Raw genomic sequence first — 21,783 nt, 5'->3', positions numbered from 1 at the left:
TTCTCCAGTATTACTGTGTGTTTTCGACGGAGCTGAAAATGTGTGAGACGATTCTGAATCTTGTCTGTGATTGAACGGTGGTTTGTCTACTATACAGTGCTGGTGGCTTCTATAATGACTTTGCGTCCTTGTAGTCATTTAATTTGTATATTTTGTAAATGGCTTAGCTGTAAAAGGGTGTTTTTATAGTGAGCATTGTGCGACAACTGGTGAAATCCTCATGCTGACAAGTAGTTTTGAAAGTCGTGTTGTGTCTTATAGCAGGATAGTTTTCAATCATTCTTCCGCATGAGAGTCTAGACGAGCCGAGAGGCGACTGATGAGAGTGAAGCACTTGAAGAGCTCTTGTCCTTTGTATCCTGCTTTGAAGTTGATGGCAGGTACCAACACTGGCCTATTGAATTGATGCAACAAAGCTATTAAGACACATCCAGTTGTTTTATCATGTCACCAGCAGACCGCCCATGCAGGGTTTGGTTGTATGGGCACTTCCAAGGATTTCTATTGTGAGTTTGATTAAAGCATCCTGGCTGTTTTGAAGGAGAATGTCCACAGCAATGCTGTCAAACATATGGGGATTACAAAGTGTAAGATTTGCAAAGTTTAAGCATTCAATGTGAGTAACAGCTGTTTCATATCCATCGAGTGGGAATTGTAATGTCATTGTAATGGAAGTTAGTGTGATCGCAACACAAGATGGCGATCCCACCGAAAGCTGCTATAAGGAAGTAATAGAACCGTAAAAGCCAAACTAAGGGAGAATTTGGATAAACCTTCATAAGGAAGGCTGCAAAATATGACAAGTGGATGGTTTTTTGGGGGGCATTTGACAGATTTTTGCACCTATTACTGTTGAAATCAATTTGGTCTTTATGTGGACCCCGAGTTGTGTAGCGACAGTATCGCTGACCAAAACTCACAAGGCTGAACTGGACGTGGCTGAGCTGAGCATGTTCATGTTTACATTGGGTGTGAACAGAGTGGATAGAAGTACAATAAAAGGACCCATGAAAGTGAGAGAGAGGTTCAGGGGTTTGGTTACTTATGTGATGAGATGCTATGTCGGGAATAACGTGCTGAAGATGGAGCTGCCAGGCAAGAGAAGAGGAGGAGGGCCAGTAAAGAGGTTAATAGATGCAGTGAGGGAGAAAATGGAGGCGATTAGTGTGAGGAAAGAGTATAGAGGAGGCAGAGGTTGCTGGCAGAACATATGTTAATGGGAAAATGCTGAAGGACAAAGAAGATTGTGGACTTTTGCCTTCGTGTTGTGGTTTCTCTATTCATGTTGTTGCTTTAGCATCGCTGTGACCCTTTCAGAAGACCAGCAACCAATAATAAAAGCCAACAATAAAAACTTTCTTTCAATGTCTGTATAGTTAAGCTGCAGATTTGTTGTTGCAGCCAGTTATTATATGAAAACATCATTAATAAACATTTTAAAGTAGTAATGCTGACATCTTAAAAAATAAAAAATAAAATACAAGTGCATGTGTACACTCTTTCTCTGACTGCAGCTCCTAAAGTACACCTTCTTGTTTGCAGTGGTGGTTTTTTGGGCATCGGTTAAATATAGTCTGCATGTGAGACGGCCACTGGGGGCCTGTCCTGCTTGGTTTCATTGGCAGTGGCAGTGATTAACGTGCAGGTATGTTAAAAGCCAGTTGTCCAATCCTGCTGCAAGTGAAATCTTTAACAAAGACACACAGGGAACTAGGGTAAAGTGGGGACTGCAGCAAAGCACTATGGGAAGGCAAGTGATGGATGACCCATAAAGTTTGGTTGCTTTCTCTTCTGTCGAAACTTTTGTGACAGTGTGGTAATAATAGACTGGATTTTCTTAGTAGGTAAAACAATGTGTGTAAATATTCACTGTTGAACTCCGAGAGAAGTGTCAGCTGCAAGAGTGAAATATTATTTGATGGATATTCCTAGCCAGCAATTATTCTCTATGCCTCCATCTTACCTCATTATTTTCTTCGCTCTACCTGCATACTAAAGGTCTTCTTGTTTTTGTGCCTTTTCTACATAATGCAGTGTTTTTATAATTAGTTAATTCCTGTGATCGTTTCCTTTTTGGACCCATTTGTAGATTCTTGACAAAGAAAGTAGGAGTCACACTGATTCTTTGCAGGACTGCTGACTCGCTTCTGTAATTGACAACATTTCAGATTGATTTGACTTGTTCTATCCAGGATGTTTTCACAGAAATGTCTCAACACACTGGAGAACTTGCAGTCACTGTATTCAGAGTTTCAGTCCATCATAACATAAGGGGTCAAGATCCAAAAGTACCATAATTTTTTCTAAATCTTTTCACTTTTGTCTAACTTTACCAGACCAGAAGGGATTTTTAACTTTATCAAGGGACAAAATAGCCATTATTTCTGAAAATCTGTGTACAATTCCATGACTAAGACGCAATCAGCAGTTAGTGGTGGCTGATATATTTGTCTCATTTTTACAGTAGACCACGTTCGTTTATTAGAACCCACCTCATGTTTTCTCATAGCGAAAAAACTATTCATATACTACAATAAGTTTCCCAAAAGCCACGGCTAAGCTGCCATTTTAAAATCAATAGCAGTGCAAGTGATAATAGCACTGTAACTTTATTTGGCACCTTTTAACAAGTGATAAGTATAAATGAACCATCCTGCACTGTGTTATTAATTTAATTTAGTCATAGACCCCAGTGTATCAGTGTTCTGGCAATACTTTTTCTCTTGTGCAACAAATCCAAAAAAACTTTAGTCTAAATGGAATGTACAATTGAATAGTTCAAGTTCTCTATTCACTTCATACAATTTTTTAAGTCATATCGTAAATATATAAAACAAATTAAAATAAAATAACATGGTGATGGTATTAGCGAGTAAGGTTAGTAAGGCAAAAAAGCACCTTCAAGATCATTTGTATTTAAGAGTCACCATATTTTCCAGAACAGGATATAAGTGTAACTTACAATGGGTAAGTTAAATATAAGGAAGAGGTGCATAAATATATGTTATGATTACAAATCCAAGTAACAGACTGTTTCCCCAAATTATTGTAAACATATTGCACGTTGCCGTGGTGGGGAAGCTCAGCTGTTCGTCCTTCCTCCATGTTAAAGCTGCAGTTTCTCTCATTTGCAATCTGTATGAAGGCGTATGAAGTGGCGTGCCGGCGCAGTGGATTCCCATTACTCTGAGAGGGATTCTCCTCTACCGCTTGACAAAGTCAACTTTCCTCTGAAGAGCTCACCCTCTCTCGCAGTAGTTGAGCTCAATTACCAGCCAGCAGAAATGGAGCCACCAGTGCCTCCTAATGGAGCCTGACAAGTGCAGCCGCAGAGACCCCCTGCCAGACCGTGCAGCAGACAGGAAGCGATGATGCTTTCGCAGGTTGAAGACCCCGCGTGGCCTCAGAGCGAATGTGTCTGAGGCAGACTCGCACGCGCTCGGCCACATGCATTTAAAAGCACTGTCCCTGTCCTCGGCAGGCTGAATAAATGCAGTGTTTGATGATCAAAGTTGGGCCGTGATGAAAGGGTGTGCGGTGTTCAGAGGAGCAGTTTCAATACATCCAAACACTGGATCGCTTTTCTGCTGTTAATTAGAGCGCAACAGGGAAGGATTAAGGGTTCAACACCTGTGTCTGCTCGGTTTGGGCTCACTCTGTACTGTACGGCGTAGCTGTCAGAAACTAAATTCAATAACTGTAACTGGATTTGTATTTCACCAGCGTCTAGCTACTACTACTTCTGCCGCACTATTAATAGTCACTCTTTGCTGTGATATACTCTCCTATCCACATATCCATGCCCTGACATATGGTCAGATCGACTCCGAACGTCAGTGAGGCAGGTTTGTTCAGTGTGGGGAAAAAACTGTGAAAGAAAGCTCCTCACACTTTCCACGTCTTCTCTCTGCGACCAGATGGCGGCAATGTGAAGTGTGGATTGAGGGCGTGCTCAATGTCATTCGCTATAATGAGCATAATAACCACGTGATGGCTCTGTCATTCATAAGAAATTGAGCATAAAGAGGTAAATGATTTCGGAGGCGTCTTGTGCGACATTGATAGGTTTTTATCTCGGTGCAGAAGGGGCTCTATAGCAAGGGTACCTGACGCATGTTTTATTAAATCAACCTGAGCAAATGTTCTGCGTTTCCCTCGTGCATGCAGGCTTTATAGTAGCTGCTTGTTAGGAGCAGTTTTAGATGTTTTCCAAAGTTTCTGGCTGTGGAAGTCGTCGATATTTTAAAGTGGTTGACTTTCACTGACGTGAGGTGAGGTTTCGGGTGCGTTTGATGCTCGCTCTTTGCGCTCGTGCTTCATTTGTCTAATCTCACCTGGAGGTGGTTGTCAGAGCATCAGTGGCTGTGTTTCATTGTGCTTCACCTTACTTCACCTTACAATTTGCAATCCAGATACTCTGGATTGCAAAACATTAGGGTGTTATGAAAGTTTTTTGTTGGTTTTTTTTTGTTTGTGACTTTTTAGGGTCGGTTTTAAATAGCACCACTAAATGCTGTTGAAATGTAAAACTCTGTGGGGAAGTATAAAACTCACCAAATCAGATACAATTCACCCACATTTTCCCCAACTGGAATACATTCCTCACTTTACGAAGTCTGATGTGCTATTCTCAACACAAGAACATCACATGCAAGACACGTGTTTAAAAAGAACTCAGCTGTCATTGTCACTTGTTTTATGTGCACAATGCATATGAGCAAGTTTTGCATTTAAAACCTTCTTCAGAAGTGTTGGTTTGCCTTTACTTTAAAGAAAGATTGAAGTGGTACCAGTTATAACATGACTCTTACATTATTTTATTCATTTAACCTTTATTTAACCAGGTAGGAACCTATTGAGATTGAAATCTCTTTTACCACAGTAACCTGGCCAACCTGGTCATCATATTTACAAGCCAACAAATTTGACAATATACAACAGATAAAATGCAGATTATATAAACAGATCAGAATAAAGTGCAATAGTTTAATTTTAAGGTCCATTCGTAAATATTGATCAGCTGCTTGCTTGGACTGTTTTAGGCAAAGTTTCAAGCATGTAGTAACGAAGACCCAAGTTGTAATGCATGATGTGGTGCACATCAATTCATATTTTAATCCATAGTACTTTCAAAATATGAGAGAGAACTAGTTCTTCTCATATCTGGTATGTAATGTACAGCATCCTATTATAATCGTAGCTCATCATCACAAATCTCTGTGTCCGTTGAGATTGCAGACTTTAGTCTCTGTGCCATTCCTCACTAATGAGCTCATTCATTTCCTTTTTACATATATACTGTGTGTCTGTGTGTGTGCCCATTGATGCACGTGCGTTAGATGTATTTTTGCATGCGTGTGCCTGGCACATTTGATATACTAATGCCTTTTGATGTTTAATTCACTGACGTGACTAGAAAGGCATACAATTAGAGGAGGCACATAACAAATGACAGATAGACAAGACATGCATTTACTGCCAAGAGAACAGGGAGGCCATTGGCGCGCGCGCGCGCACACACACACACACACAAACACACACACACACTGCTTCATGTTACATAATTGAGCTAAAAAAAAAAAAACACCTCTGAGCTAACTCTTTCTTTTACAAGTTTTTTTCTTTTAGTCATGTTTAAGAATTCGTGTTTGCATTATCTGGCTGATTTACAGAGCATAAATCTGTCTTTCATATAATGAGTCCTACAGAGGGACTGTCTGAAGACGATGGCCCATTAAACACTGACAGGAGGCTGCAGGTGGAGACAGAGGGAAAGAGAGAGATGCCGTGCCGCTAATTAAATCAGTGATGGATTGTCAATACAGGTGCATTTACAGCCATCGAGTGAAGACAGATGAAACTGAAGACAGCAAGCACACAGTCATAGTTGTCAGTGCAAGTCTGCTCTGATGCATCGACTGGGAGATAAGAGGGAATATCGCATGATAACGAGCAGCTCATTCTGCTGACTTTCTTTATCGAGCATCAGTTTACAGTGTTCATTGATTGATTGATTTTTTATTTGCAAGCACTTTTCCTTTCCTACATTTTCTCCTTTATTCCGTTTTCTCCTCAGCTGCATTTCTGACAAATCACTGTGCCTGCTGTGATTTTCTGCTGTTGATATATCTCATGTCCCCCCCGTCTTCTCTCTGCTCTCCCCACTCCTCTTGAGTCATGGCTTCACTATTGTTTTCATCAGTGTCAGAAGACAGATTAGTCCCTACAAGTGAAGCGATTGATAGTTTGTAGCAAAACCTCACCCCGGGCCTCTGCAGGCTGTCGGGGTCTGAATTTGAACAACTCCTCATGTGTATTATGGTTGACAATCAAATTTGACGCCAGCGATCTTGAGCAGTTAGTTATGTCCATGTGTCCACAATGGCTATTTAGCATCACAACAGTAATCCAAGTTGAAGTTCAGAAAACTGTAATGCTGCTATAGCCGGTGTGCAGAAATATACTAAATACAGTTGCTGAACATCTCACTGTGGCTCATCTCTGACTCTATTTTTCCACTCTGCTATTTTTACCAGCCAGGTCGGCTTTTTTTCTGTGATTGAGCATCACATGAGCATCTCTTCCTCCTAAATATTAATCCTCCCATGTGATTTCTTTTTTCAATATATTTCTAAAATAGCAAAGATGGTATAAATCAGCTCAATGTGTAGATTAATATTTTATATGCGTTTTAGTTTTCAGAAAGTGTGATCATTGTTCAGCTCACTATTCAGTAAAGTGAATACTTTGCAAAGATTTGGCCGAATTTGACCTTATTAAATGATAATGAAAATAATCATTCTCCCACGCAGTAATGATTATGCAAATGCTGAGAAGCAGCTTTGGAAACACTTTTAACATTTCCAAAGAACATGAACGTTTAAAACTTTGAAGTCATAATTGAGTTTAATGCAGCCAAATGAAATCTGCCTCAGTTGTTGGATGATGGGAAAAGGGTTTTTTTTGTTTTTATTGGTGCCCATCAGGGGGGTTTGGCAGGTGAGGCTGTCACTTATTCTTCAGTAGATTTTTTTTGTTATTGAAAGAGTTTTTGTCCATATCTTGGACGTGAGCCTTCTCAGTCCGCCTCACGGTGGCTGTCTGAATCTGCTAAATGTCAGCATTTGGCTTGGAGACTTTGATGCCACCCACCCGGCCACCTACACACACACACACACACACACACACACACACACACACACACACACACACACACACACACACACACACACACACACACACACACACACACACACACACACACACACACACACACACACACACACACACACACGGGAAGACACAAACAAAACAGAAGAGATAAGGCTGTTTTTCTTTTTTCTCCTGTCTGTTGATGCTCGTCCTTCTTTTTATTATTTTTCCATCAAATTGGGGTCCATCAAAGATTCAGTGCGACTCTGTTTTGTTTTCTTTCTCCACCATCACCTTTCGCATCTCCCTCATATGAACGTGTTTACGTCTTTCTCTTGCCCATACTAACAGGCAGATGCGCTCTCAAAAATTCAGATGGAGTCTTTTGAAACCAGGCGCTGAGTGCAGTATACAGTGAGTGCCCTTCACCACTACAGGTCACACTGTTGCCTATTCAGACAGAGGCTGTGGGCAGTGTGTGTTTGAACGAGTCTGACAACACTAGTTGTTTTGGGTCGACACCACCAGTAGAGAATAACTGATGACCCTCTTGGCTAAAAACAACCCTGCAAGGTCTTTTTCGTTCAGCTGAGCGGCTGACCTTCAGCCTCCAGGAAAGGGAACATTTCATCACGTGTATTTGATTCTGAGATCGGTGTTTGCTTCTTTGTCCCTTTAATTCCATCTCGACTGGCCTCCCTGTTGAGCCGCCGTTGCCTTCGGGGTGCATGCCTGCAGACACGTGCACACATCTGATTTTATTAAGCCACAGAGTGATTTGCTCTGCTGCTTTTACTCCATCCACCTCACTGTTTGCTTTCTCTCCGCTGACTCGCCAATCTATCATCGCATTTTCTCGAACCCATTATCACCATAGCAACTGTACAGTTGTTCACTTTGTTTCTCCCTGCACTTTTTTTCCCAGCACGCACGAGTGTGTACATGCACACACACACACCTCACAGACACGCAGCCACTGTATCACGCCAGTCCTCTCGTTTAATTGCGGTTTCACTATGTTTCTGTTTGTTGATGTTTCTGAGAGATGCAATTCCTCACAGTGATGTCTGGGGACCATTTTGCTATTATCCATTGTGTGTTTGTGGAGCGCATAAATGCTGCCACTGATTGCTTGGTTTAAAAAAAAGAAGTATCCCTAGTGGAGTTTCACTGATTCAAATCACAGAACAGTATCAGTTTTCCAACCTGCTGCTCTTTTTAAGCACTTAAAACAAGGATTTGAGTTTGCCAAAGTCTTCAATTTCAATAGAAAAGTTTTTTTTTTTTCTTCTCATTCCTCCTCTGCAACACAAACTAACTGATGCTAAAACGCACTCTTCCTTTTAAAGATGTTTAGAGTTTGTACCGGTAGCTAAATGCTGTATATATCTGAGTGAGACGGTTACATTTGACATCGTCAAAATCATCAGTCTTTATTAGTTTATTCCTGGAGCTGTATTAATTCAGCCAGTGGTGCATCCACAAAATGTCTATTTATAGCATTTGTCACACAATTGTGATAGAAAAGTGTGTGCTGTTGGTTCTAGCTGCTGATTGTCTTCCAATCTTTCTGTGAAATCAATCGCGTGAATTGTGGGCCGTCAGATCTGCAGCCACGTTGGCAGTGATAAGTGTCACGGAGTGTTATGTGCATTGTACACCTGCCCGATATTGACTCCGTGTTTTTTCTGCCGCACATTATTGAATACGACGATCAGCCTGAGCCATTTAAAATGACTCCCATCAATCAAACAGTAGAAAACATTGTTTTTTAATGATTTTTTTTTTTTTTTTTAAAGTGGAAGACAAATAATGACAAATCATTGTAGATGTAACATTAGATTTGGTCATCTCACACTCTTGACTCCCCGTGATCTCACATTAAAGTAAAACAAGTGTGTTTTTTGTTGGGGTTTTTTTTTCCTCTGTAGATAATGTGATGGTTTAAAGCCCTCCTGTCAGTTTTCTTCCATACTTTGCTGGTCACCCGGGTGGTGAACATGCCATGTTCCAACAAAGACACAGCAGACAACAATTTAGCAAAAACAGAGTATACAACATTTCTGAAATTGGCTTGGCAGGATATTCACAGTTGAAAGAAATACATGAAACATCTGGGTAAGCCTTGATGACTCCATTTTGAGGAATATTGAATAGAAACACGACTTTAATTGTTCACGAGGGTGATCACATTCAAAGCAGGGGAGTCATGTTGGATTCCAAACTGATAATAAAAGGACATTTTTGTTGGATCCTGTTGGTAAACTCTTCTTTGTTGTCTCCCTTCCTGTGGCTTCGGGGGGATTCATTGTGTTGCGTGGAAATATTACTTGTGGTTTCAGTTCCTAGAGAAGAAGTTGCTTGATGTCCTCACTGATGAATTTCTTTACTTCGCTCAAACTATGAACGTATGTATGGCTTTTCTGTAGATATATGTTGACTATTTAACACCTCTGAAAGGACTCGTACTGTGTTTCTTTTGAAAGCGTTATGCTTTTCGACAGTGTTGCACTTTTTCCATTCAGGTGAGAATGTTTCTACATTCATATCTCGAGTCTCAACCAGTGGTTTTCAAAGGAAATGCCTTTTCCAATCACGATTTATTCTTTTTAATTGAAGAAACTTTGATGAAATATTATTCAACTGGTTAAAAGGTTAGTTTCACCCTATTGATGTGTTCTTGCAATAGTAAGAGTACATACTATTAGTTATCGTAAGATGTGGTGGTAAAACTATTAATCATTTGATTTAAAACACTTTTGAAGAACGGCACCTTAGTGAGTACAATAGAAACAAATTATATTGTAGAAGGATCAATAAAAGGCCAAATCATTTAGCGTGGAATATATATATATTTATTATTTTATAAGATTTGTAATCCATCAACCAAAAATCTATGAATCTAAAAGCAGCTTTGAATGGACTTCAACCCCTTCACACTCACTACTTCGTTTTTATATCAATAATTCCCCATTTGTAATTAGTCATCGTTCCCCCCGCGGGTGACGGCGTGTCTGTCAATGCCTGACTGGCAACATCACTCTTTGACTCACTGTCACTCTGCTCCGATCACCGACTTCTGCCTCTTCTTCTGCTTCATGTGGCCTCTGTTTCGCTCTGAGGAATTCAGCGGCGGCGGTGGCATCATTTCGCCTCACTGCAACCAACTTCCCTCCTGGTTTCAAATCAGCGGCTCTGTCTGTCAGTGTCAGACATTTGTCTGAGAGCATCTTTCTCCGGCACACGACACTGTTTGGAAGTTTCTGAGGAGGTTTGAGGCTTATCAAGCTGATTTGATGCTTTTAGATGTTTGTTTCTGTATTTTGCCAGCGGAAATCTTTCAAGTGCATTCGTCAGCGCCTCTATGTCTGACGTTCTTTGAGCCTTGACTGCGTCATGTTAATGATTTGTGAGTCTTTAGTCTTGAATGTGTCCCTCCAACCACAATAGCATCGGTATAACTTAAGAGAGAATTAACTAATGAGAACCTATACTGAAAGCTCGTTGGTGTCATTGTGCGTGCATGTTTGTTGTGCATTGGTTTTCTTTAGCTTCCTCTCCACTCAAAAGCCTTTCACCCATGTGAAAATGCCGCGGCATTCGTGTGAAAAATCTGTTATGAACATTTGTTTCCGAGTCAAAGGGCTCAGTCGTTCTTCATTCACTTTCAGGGATAGTTACCCCCCAGACACAGCTATTGATAAGCACATCACGGCTCATAACGTTTGGCATTTCTATATTGACACACCAGGAAAAGTGAGACCCAAATTGATTCTGTCGAGGGAGGATCTCTATCCTTCACACCAAATCTTTGACAGCATTAAATGAGATCAAGTTAATGTAACAGGAGGGAGCACAGACCGCTCGGTAAATTAGTGCCGCTGGAGTGTTTTTTCTCCTGGTGACTTGCACTTTATGTGATCTCCGGAGCAGACTCTGGGTTAATGAACCGCGAGAGGAGGAAGTAGCAGCCTGATTGGCGTTGATCTGGAAACAATGATCCCACCGATGAGCAGGGATCCCACAGCTCAATGGATTCGTCCAAAAAACAGGCAACGTGTATGGTGCCGATGGATTTGAGAGTGTTTTCACATTCAAAGGCAACACACATAATTCAAAACCATCAGGAACAAACTGTACTTTTTGCAGGTTTTGTTAATGTACTTATTTTTGGCAGCGTGCAAAAGTTTTCGTATTTGGAGGAAATTCTTACCGTGTATGGGAGTATTTATAATGTAAAGCAATAGTGCATTTATGGATGTCATAGCTCTCTTTGAAATAGTTAGGTAGTTTGACTCATCTTATTACGAAACTGTTTTGAGTTTTTTGTTGGAGAGGGGGGGTTCAGGTTTTTTTCAGAAGGTACGTATTTGATTCAAAGAAGACACCAGCAATTTGCTGTTGAACGTTTCTAAATCCACTCATCACGTTCTTTTTTTGGTTCTTTTTTAGCATTTGTAAATGCCAATTCAGGTCTTTATGTGTCTCTGTATTATTGGTTTCTAACATATTCCAGCATATTTGCACATTTTTCATTTATTTGGTGCGCCACACTACGAACAGAGACTGGGTTTATGAGAGTTGGTTCTTTAAGAGTGCAAATAATTCTGTTTTCACCTACATTTTACGCAACATTTTGGGAATTTGCATTGTATTGCCCTCTGATGTTTACAGAGGAAATTCTGAACATAAGAATTTACCCTCCAGCAAGCAATTGACCTAATTTTGGTTACTTCTGCATTTATTTATTGCGTCTTCAAAACTAGAAAGAAATGTACTTAAATAAATCTTCTACTGGAACAAATGGAAAAAGAAATCTAACTACAATGACACACTGTTTTCAAAAATGTGTCCAATGTTTTCCGCAAATAACACATTGTATTGTGAACCAGTTACATCGCTTCATAATGTATCGACTTTAACAACAAGACAGCAAAAATATTGACCAATATTATTAGAGTATTATATTCCACTGTGATATATATCTGATTTTGGTCTCATTTAGTTCATTATATGTAAAGGCATTACATTGTTTTGGTATGTTTAATTGAAATTGACTTGAACGATCACAAAAAAGAGGAAAATATTCCATTTCCATGTCTTTCAATGAATAAAAAATATATATATATTGATTTCTTACGTTAGTTGTAAAGTTTGGACTCTTATGATGCATCAACATTACTCTGGGTGTCCTCACTGACACGTTGTACTCCGCTGGCCTGAAGGGTGGAGTAAATGCGGACATGTAAACTCACGCATGCCGGAGCCCAGAGCTCTGAACAGATTACGTCTTCACACCCCGTCTCTTCCTGCAACACTGACTCAAAGGCTCAGGGTGGCTGCAAGTGGAATACCTCCCACTTTAATTTTACCCATGTTTCCCAAGAGGTGGAGCTCAGCACGCAAACAAAAATAATAACACAGATTTAAAGGGGAAGAAAACAAAAAATGCATGCGATAAAAGCAAGAAATGTCAGGGGCTCACTGTCGAGAGACTTGTGAATGGAGTGAGCGAAGGGCTAAGGTAGTCAAAGAAATGGAAAGGAAGAGAGAGCAGGGCGATACCTTCTTTTTCATTGCTTCGCAAGTCCCTGGTGTCCGTTGTTCACTCAGCAAGTCTCTTTTAAGAGAAATTCAGTGTTCCCACAATTGAATAATGGAGGAGAATGAGCGTTCGTGGAATAAAGAGGCGAAAATGGATTGCAGAGGCCCCAAGAGAGAAGACTCCCAGGACACAAGGGGCATGACCACAATGCCATCTGTTTTTGGCTTTCTTTCTTTTTTTTTCTTTTTCTTTTTTTCACATGAAAAGCCTCCAAGAAATGCTGGAGGAATGGGGTAAAAATAGGCAAAGTTACAAAAAGGGAGAACATGCTAATTAAACTCCTGTGGAACCCGCACACCATTGACTCATTCCCCTGCCAATCACACCCAGACGCCTCAACAGCTCCCTCCTCTTTCATAAGCAGACTTTCCCCTCTTACTCTCCTTCCTCTGTCCTCTTGTCATTTGCTTGATTTAGCACGTTTGTGGAGAAAAAGTGACTGTTCTGTGATGTGGGCCTACTTACTCAGTCAGTGGCCTGTATAATTACACATGCAGCCATTCTGACACATTTCAGCGTGATGGAGGCGAGGCTGGTGGGGGTTGAGCCATCCTCATTTGCAAGGCTTTAATTACGGCTATGTTTGTTTTGTGGTGATTTGCAGAAATTAGCTAACCTCAGCTATCACAATACAAGCTGAAATATGTATGAATCAATTTCTAAACGCAGAGCTTGCACAAACCATGTCAAGAGATCACACTGCAAATATTCCAGCATGTCGCAGTAAACATACTTTGGAAACCCTGTTAGTCAGTGACTGCTTCAACTCCCAATTGCTCATTAGTTGGATTTGTACTTTAGTGCCAGATGTGTTTCCAAGATGCATATTTGCTGACTTCTTAGACATACTGAAATTTCAAGAGGATGGAAAATATATTAACATCTTAAATATAATCACCAATTGTCAAATGAGGGAATTCATGTTCCTGAGATAGGAGGCATGGCGTTTGCACTGATCCACCAACAACAAGAGAGACTGAACCTGCTGGGAACTTTCTATGGTACATATGTCTCTTTGTGTCTACAAAGTTTTAGTTTTTTCTTTGAGACAATCTGGATTAAGTTTCTTGTTATGTTCATGTCCTTAAATTGTCTAAATGTTGGTGGTTAGTTGTTTATGTTTTAACTCTGTGATTGACTGGTGACCTGTCAGAAGTATACCCATTGTTTTTGTTTTATGTACTGGAATACGATCCTCACAAGCCTTCAGTGAAGCATGTACCGTTTAAACACTAGAAAAATGCTTTGGCCTTGATGCAAAGCCTGTATTTCATCTCCTTGCACAATAGAGAGGAAATTACTTATAGGAAGAACAAAAAAAAAACTGCATTAAGTTTTCCAGGCGCAGACTTGACATGAATAGAAAAACTTTACTTATGCAGTGGATGAGCTATAATACCATGACTACCTTTAGGCCAGGCTATGATGTAGCAAGTTCATCCAAGGAGTTCAAGAGATTTCTCCCGCTGTCAAACTGGTTTTTATAAGCTTGATTAGTTTCGTGTGAAATGTACCTTCCATCAGCTTATGATATCTCACTTTTTCACTGTGTATTTATTTCCCAGGATCCGAGAAGCAAGCACAAGTTCAAGATTCACTCCTACGGCAGTCCTACCTTCTGTGACCACTGTGGCTCTCTGTTGTATGGACTCATCCACCAAGGCATGAAATGTGATAGTGAGTATCAGCCAGTCTTTGTTTGGCCGTATGTACCTGTATTGAATAGGCTGTGCTGGTTTCCCCACCTGTAGTCACTCCTAATGAGAACAGCTGGGAATAGATTGGTACTGTACCACCACATCTGCAGCGCTGTAAAATCCATTGTCCCGCCCTACGGAGTCCTCTCTGCTCTCAAATCACTCCGCCCACTCTTCTCTATCGACTCTCTCCTTCTTTCTTCACACGTATGACACCCTTCCTGCGCTGCAATTTCTTTTCGCTCATCTTATCCTCATGCTTCTTTTCCTATTTTGTTATCCCATTATATACACTTGTTCTCCACACTTCCTCCTCCATTAATACTTTTCTTTTTTTTGCGTCATATTTCTCACTTCTCCTCCGAAGTCTGTCCTTTTTATGTCATTCACTATCCCTCTACTGTTCTCTCTTCCCTATCATTTCCACATTATCTCAATCCATCATCCTCTCTCCGGCTCTCCTCCTCTTACACTGTTCATCCATCTGCAGGTCTCAAGTGGCGGCCTCCTTGCAAATGGTAATGGGAGCACACCAGAACAAATTGGTGTGGGGAGGCCATCACTACCAGGAGCTGTTTTGCTATTTCTCATCTGTCCTTGTGTCCTCCAAGTACAACAGTATGACAGGCCTGGCAAGTGAAGACAGGAGAAAAGGAAAGGTTAGGAAATGGGGACATTTTCTTTTAAACAATAGTATTGTAAAAGAGAAGTCTTCAGTCTGTCGCTGTGTTTCCGGTCAAAGACACTTTTCACGAAAAAGAAACGTCTCCTTTACCACCACAATTTTAATGAAGAGAAATAAATAATAGTCAAACAGATTATGGCTATGGCTATGACGTTTCTTTGAGACCGATGCTTTACAGAAAGAATCTGTTGTTTTCCGTAACATTACAATAAAGTAAACCCTGGGGATACACCCACAATAGTAGCTTCCTTTAAAATAAAATGATGGGAAGTTTACTGACTCTGCTCTTTTTGTGCTAATCTAATATGGTGTTTAGGGCAGGCAGAGCATTGCAAATGTACCGTGAGTAATGTCCAACCACAGTGTTGTCGGCAGTTCCGTGACCTGTGTGAGGTCCTTTTGGTATTTCACTGTGGTAGATTAAAACGTTTTGTTGGATGTTTTGATCCATCTTTTTTTTTTAATGATCAGTGCGATGGCAGAGATTAGAGCTTTTGCGAATTTGTGATTACTAGGCAGAACCTTTGATTAAAGGAGGCTCTTTTGATTGCTCCTTTACCCCAATTCAAATAGCTCTCTAACCAATGAGTCGTAACGCTCACTAAAACAAAGGCCATGTCACATTTGCTTCCTCTTTGTAGGTCGTCAACAAACCCCAGCTCAGTTGACTGAGAAACCTGAAGGTTGTTTTTGCGTGGTTTTGTGTTTATGTCAAAAGACGACATATTTCTCTCCCGGAAGTAAAGTTCAAAGAATGAGATTCAAGTGTTCATAAGCTCATCAACTAAGCTGTTATAGCATGTTATATCAATGTGATGCACATTGATGTAACATGACCTGGATGGCAGATAATCTTCACAAGAACTCACCGGACTTCTGAAATGCCATGAAATGTTATTATGGCAGCAACACATGTATTTTTCAGTGAAAATTGTGTGGCAAATGGCGGAAATATGCAAAGTTACCAAAGGCATGATATTCTGGATTAAGTTTCAGAAAGAATTGAACCTGCACCACCTTTTATTCAACTGTGAGACCTTTTAAGTTCCGCCTTCTTTGCACTGTTCGATTTTAAACATTGTGAGAAACGAGAAGACTATTTTATTTTTCTGTCACATATCTGCACAACTGGTTTAGACAGAATATCTCCAAATGTGGCACTTGTGGATGCTCCCAGGCTGCAGTGGTGAGAATCTTCTGACAGGAGCTAAAACAAGACAGACCACATCCCTGGAGCCAGACCTAAAAAGCTCAATAACTCCAGTTGGCTCTGTTACTACTAGTGTAATTCAAAATATAATATGGGAATTTACCGGAAGGTTATACTATAGTCATATACTGAGAGGATCATGTAAGATTCTGGTAAGTACAAAAAAAGTCTTCCTTAAAACTTTATTTTTTTTCTCAGTATAACTTCCTGTTTTCTGTTTTCCAACCAAACCTCATCTCAGATTTTTTTTTTTTTTTCCTCAGAGGGAGAGGTTCTCCTTGCCATGTCTTTCAGACTGCATGAACCTTGTCAAATCTAGACTAATGCACAAATAACTGCACTGACCTGGTCTCTATCTGTATAATTCACCCTGCAATACATAAACAGCTGGCATGAAGGTGCATGTCACGGTTAACAAGTTCCAAAAATACACACACCAGTCAAGCAACACCTCCAGAAAGTCATTTGCGGATAAACGCGTCATTCGCTGTCTGTTCTCTATCCCTTCCCAGCATGCGACATGAACGTTCACAAGCAATGCGTGGTCAACGTGCCAAGTCTGTGCGGGACGGACCACACGGAACGCCGAGGTCGCCTGTTTCTCAAGATCGAGGTCAGCGGGGACCGGCTACACGTCACAGGTTGGTTTCAGTGTTCGACTCTGAGTGACTCACCTGAGAACAGGTCTCTGTGACGTTCGCGTGCGGTTCCCCGATGTGAGCATGAGACCCGTTTAAAGAAATCTTCTGGTTTATTCATGTTTATAACTCAGGGCTTCTATTAGTGGTTGAGACTGGCATTAATGAACTATTCAACAAAATGGGCCATGTTCTCATGTTGTGCTCGCCCAGTTGCTGCGACAGCAGACAGTGCTAATTATGGTCAGTCATTCAGGGAAACCGAAAGGGCGCTTTGTAAAGATATTTCACTGTAAGGTCTCCGCAATATGAGTGCAATGTCTGTTATTGGTGAGTGAGAACGGTGGTCACACAGCTCGAACACGAGTGAGCCATTCATGTGTTACATTCCCATGTTCCAGTCATTGATGTACGTCACCTCAAACAAGATTTTTAGAGAACTGCCTCGTGGTACTAGTGATCCACGTTCAATGTGTGCATACTAAAAACACTGAAAATTGTTTTTTTGTTTGGGGGCCAGTGATGACAATATACCTCAGTGCCCATGGCGGCTGGTTAGAAATATCTTAGGTGGGGCTTTTCATTATTATTCAATTTCAGCCAACGTTAACTTTATTTAAATTTAGTGTGTTTATAAACCTCATTAAAACAATCTTGCCTTTTTATGATTGAGAGAGCAGTGATGAAAATTGTACTTTTGAGCAGCTAGTGAATATAGAACACTTGTTGTTTTGGGGCTGGTTTACTTGAAATGACAGTTAGTCTGCGTTTAGGAAAAACAAAAGATATATCAGGTATATTTTCAAGCAACACATCAATCCATCTTTCAAAGCATTTTAGAATTCTTTGAACGAAACCTCAAAAAAAAAAAGAAGTGCAATGTAAACTGTTTGCTTTTTTTAAGCCCTTAGCTTTTCAGTCATTAGTGAATATGAGCAGATCAAAACATTTAGAAACATTAACAAACCTGGACACGTTTGCAAAATTCTGAACACATTTCTATTTGTGTGAATTTTAAAATAACTTTGATGGTTAAAGTTGAACCTGATCTTGTAGCTTTTCAGCCAGATTTCTTCTTTCAAATGGGTACATTAGAAGAGATGTAACAGAGAAAATAATCAGAGACTCACTGCCTGTTATCTTCACCTCAACATCTCGTAGAAACATACGAGAACAAACCAGAACGTACTTCAAGCCAATCACTGAACTGGGGACGACTTGAACGGACATCAAATGATGCTGATTGGTTTAATTCTATGTCAGTCACTCTGGTGTTATTCAGTAATTGGTGAAATAGCTACTACTTCCTATAGCTACTCTGCGGCGCCCCTGGCTGCTTCACACACAAATTATCCTGTCAGTCAAAAGCAGCACCTGGTGTGCAGAAATCTCCACTGTTAAAACCCACTTGGCAGGGAGAGAAATGACTGTTGGGTCACTTCCACAACCTCTGTCTCTCTCTCACACACACACACACACACACACACACACACACACACACACACACTCAATAGTACAGCAAGACAGCGGTGGTCAGGGAATATGATTGCTGAGGCCATAAAATAGTGTCTAACTCAGCGGGGATCAACAAAAATAACCTTCCACTTCAGCAGTCGCACATCTGATTGACTTGGAAATATATAGCGTTCATAAAAATGAGCCTGTTTGTTTGTTTTGTTTGTTTGTTTGTTTGTTTACAGTCTTCTTGAAGGAAAAGTCGAAATACAAAAAAAAACAAAAAACTGTTCGGCCGCTTTTTTTTTTCTTTTTCCAGCACTGCTTTTCACTTTATTATCTTATAGGTTTTTCAGTTGTTATTTTCTTTTTGTTGTTGTTGGGTTTTTTTTGTCTGTACACATCATGCAGCTCTTTTGTGTGTTTGTGTTTTTTGCCGAACATTCTTTGATCTGCTGCACCACACGGACACGTCCATCTTCGCTCTCGTGTTCCCAAGTGTGTGTCTGTGGCACTGACTGCAGCGTGATGGTGACGATGAGCGCATGCGGCAGAGCATGACCCGGGATGATGACAGCGGTAGATGTGTTGACATGGTTACCTCACTCTTTTCAGATTAGGCTAAACCTACAGTATACAAGCAGAACTCAACCGGTTCACATTGGCGGGCAGAGAGAGGGCGAGGCAGATGCTGCCATGTTCAGTTGAACTTGATTGTCTCCCTTTTCTGTCTTGTGCTGTCCTTGATTTGGTGATTACATGTGCACACGAGAAGTATTGGTGCCTTTTCACACTGTGCTGGCTTCAAGGAACATACCACAGTATGAGCTGCTGCACCTGCTCCTAGCATATGTGGCGTCTGATGTCTCATATCAAGAAGAAGAAAAAAAAATAACTCGGGACTTCTGTTTGTTTTCATTGTACGGCTGCTCAGTCTGTCTTCATCAGAGCAGCAACAACTGATTATTTGACTGAGAAAAAAAAAAAAATTTTGTCTCTTTATGTTTATTAAGAAAGAACTGTGAAAGAACTGCACACTTGACCACTGGGATCAATTTAGGAATCAAATTCCTGTGAGGGGAATCTGCAGTGTGTGGACAGGAGTAACAGGGGAGCGATTAACATTGTAGTTCATGAGAGGCACGTCGTCACCAATTGTTAATGATAAATGTGGTTTTTCATTCTGTACCTAATCAACTGGCCTGAAGATTTATTATTATGCATTTTAACAATAACAAATCCAATGCAGATGTTACATGACAGTGAAGGTTTTGTTGTAACTCTGGTCATAGTTATTACACGAGGCTTACATGCACTTCTTCACCAAATACAGGTCATATATAGAAAGGTTTATTAGAGCCTTGACTGTAATGTGTGCTGATGATCACTTCACATTCAAAGTTTCCTGTTTGGTTAGCCTTGTTTCCATCACCAGAGTTGGTAACTTTAGTTATTTACTTTAAGGTACTATTAATACCTATGTAAAAAAAAAAAAACAATCCTCTGATAGAATAGAATAGAATAGAATAGAATAGAATAGAATAGAATAGAATAATTAAACATCAAATTAGCAAAAAACAGTAAGCCATAATAAGTATTTGGTGTTATTGTAATACGACAATAGGTCTGTAAGAGTGTGTAAACCAGCTTAATCATTGATTATGACCAAGATCTTGATTCAACTTTTATCCTTACGAGTGAAAAAATTGATAATTTTCTGGAATTATGGATTACACGCTATGGATTTCTTAAAATGTTCTTAGTATGTTTAACGGGAAATATAATAATATAATATCACTGTTATAGAATCACAATATATTAGTTAAGTTACATTGATATTTGTTATGAATTGCTGTTTCCTGTAATCCAAAATAGTCATCTGTAGATGTTTAAAAAAAATAGAGAACAAAGTTTTGATATTTTTTTCAAAATATAGGAAGTAAAAAGTCATCAGGGAATTTGATACAGATACCTGATGAATCTAAGTGTAAGTAGTAGAAAGTACAAGAAATTATCAAGTCGAAATACTTACTTGCCACTGCTGCTGGTCACTTACATCACCTGCCCTCTGTCAAAGTGTAAAAGTTAAATAGATTTCACTCACAAGGTATTTCGACCACTTTAGTCATCTTAAAGTGCTTTGCTCTGTTAGTTGTGTTCAAGAATTCACACGCCAATGACGAGGCAGCTGGCCATGTGAGACACTCAAGGTCGATTTGGGAGAACTTGGAGTTTCGTTTATTGCCCTGCAGAGGACCCTGCAACACAATGACGAGCAGTGACGAGGATTGAACCGCCAAGCGTGGGCCTGTAAAAACGTACTGCACTTGAGTCGCAGGCGTCTCTTGGGCTGTACCTTTGACTTTATTCTTGAACAATGAAGTGAAACTGTAATATTACAGAACAAACAACCAGAACAATGTTGCTAAAAAAAATTCAGATTGGCAAATTGTTTTCAGTTTTAGCCATAAAACCTTTATCATGATGTGTACAAAGAAAAAAAGATCTTTTTTCTCGTTCTTGTCGATTAAATCTACAACAATAAAATGGTGCTGCTCATCAAATTTGACAGATTCAGATGAAGTGAAAATGAAAGAAAACGATGGTGTGAGGGAGAGAAAGCTTGGACTCTGACGGACGGTTCAACTTTGAAAGACACAGATAAAGATCAGTCCTTAGAACAATACAGGAAGGAGTGAGGGCAGAGGAAGTGTATGTTTGACGGTGTTTTGCTTTGGGCTTTTTTTTTTTTTTTTTTTCTCCCTGCTCTCTAATGGCAGCGGCCTGAGCAGTGAAGCCTCAGCTTGTTTTCCTGCTCCCCTCTGGCTCCCACAGACAAGTGGCGAGGCTTTGTGGTTCACCGCACAGATGTGGACTTGATTAAATCTTTCCAGCCAAGAAAACAGACATATCTCCCTGCGGTCTCTCTCGCTCTCTCTCTCTCTCTCTCTCTCTCGCTCTCTCCGTAGCCCACTCCTTTGTTTCACCTCTGCTCTTCCCTCTATCTTTCCCTCCTGCGATATTGACCAATCTGTTATCCAGGGAGACGTCAGCACACCTCACCTCTCCCGTCATACACTTTCCCATGACACCTGCTGAGCTCCTCCTCCCTGCGCCATGCTTTCCTCCTTCTTTCATGTTCTTCATCAATACAAAATCAGCACAGGTCCTTTTTCTCACATCTTCTTGCTCCTCAGCTGAAACAACTGGCTCTCTTCCTCCTGGCACCGATGCCTCATTCTCCTCTCCCTGTACTTCATCTTCTCTGACTATTCCTCTTAGCTTGATTTTACATTTTGCCCCCTCTCCATTGTACTTCATACTCTCCTTGCTCTCTCTCT

The 21,783-nt window shown here is 40.4% G+C and overlaps 1 protein-coding gene across 2 annotated transcripts in view; it reads left to right on the top strand.

The window, feature by feature from the left end:
• The window catches only part of prkcab (protein kinase C, alpha, b), a gene marked incomplete at both ends in the record, with an annotated part of 98,788 nt that overhangs the window by 54,104 nt on the left and 22,901 nt on the right, over positions 1-21,783 (top strand). For both annotated transcript variants that reach the window (XM_080511567.1, XM_080511566.1), the window contains 2 exons: positions 14,323-14,434; positions 16,862-16,990. In XM_080511567.1, the coding sequence (XP_080367693.1) occupies positions 14,323-14,434; positions 16,862-16,990 (241 nt within the window). The remainder of the gene's footprint in view (positions 1-14,322; positions 14,435-16,861; positions 16,991-21,783) is intronic.

Source organism: Blennius ocellaris (genome assembly GCF_963422515.1).
Source record: "Blennius ocellaris genome assembly, chromosome: 16".
In the NCBI taxonomy this organism is placed as follows: Eukaryota; Metazoa; Chordata; class Actinopteri; order Blenniiformes; family Blenniidae; genus Blennius; species Blennius ocellaris.
The sequence above is the reverse complement of the archived record's forward strand: the minus strand, read 5'-3'. Positions and strand labels throughout refer to the sequence as shown.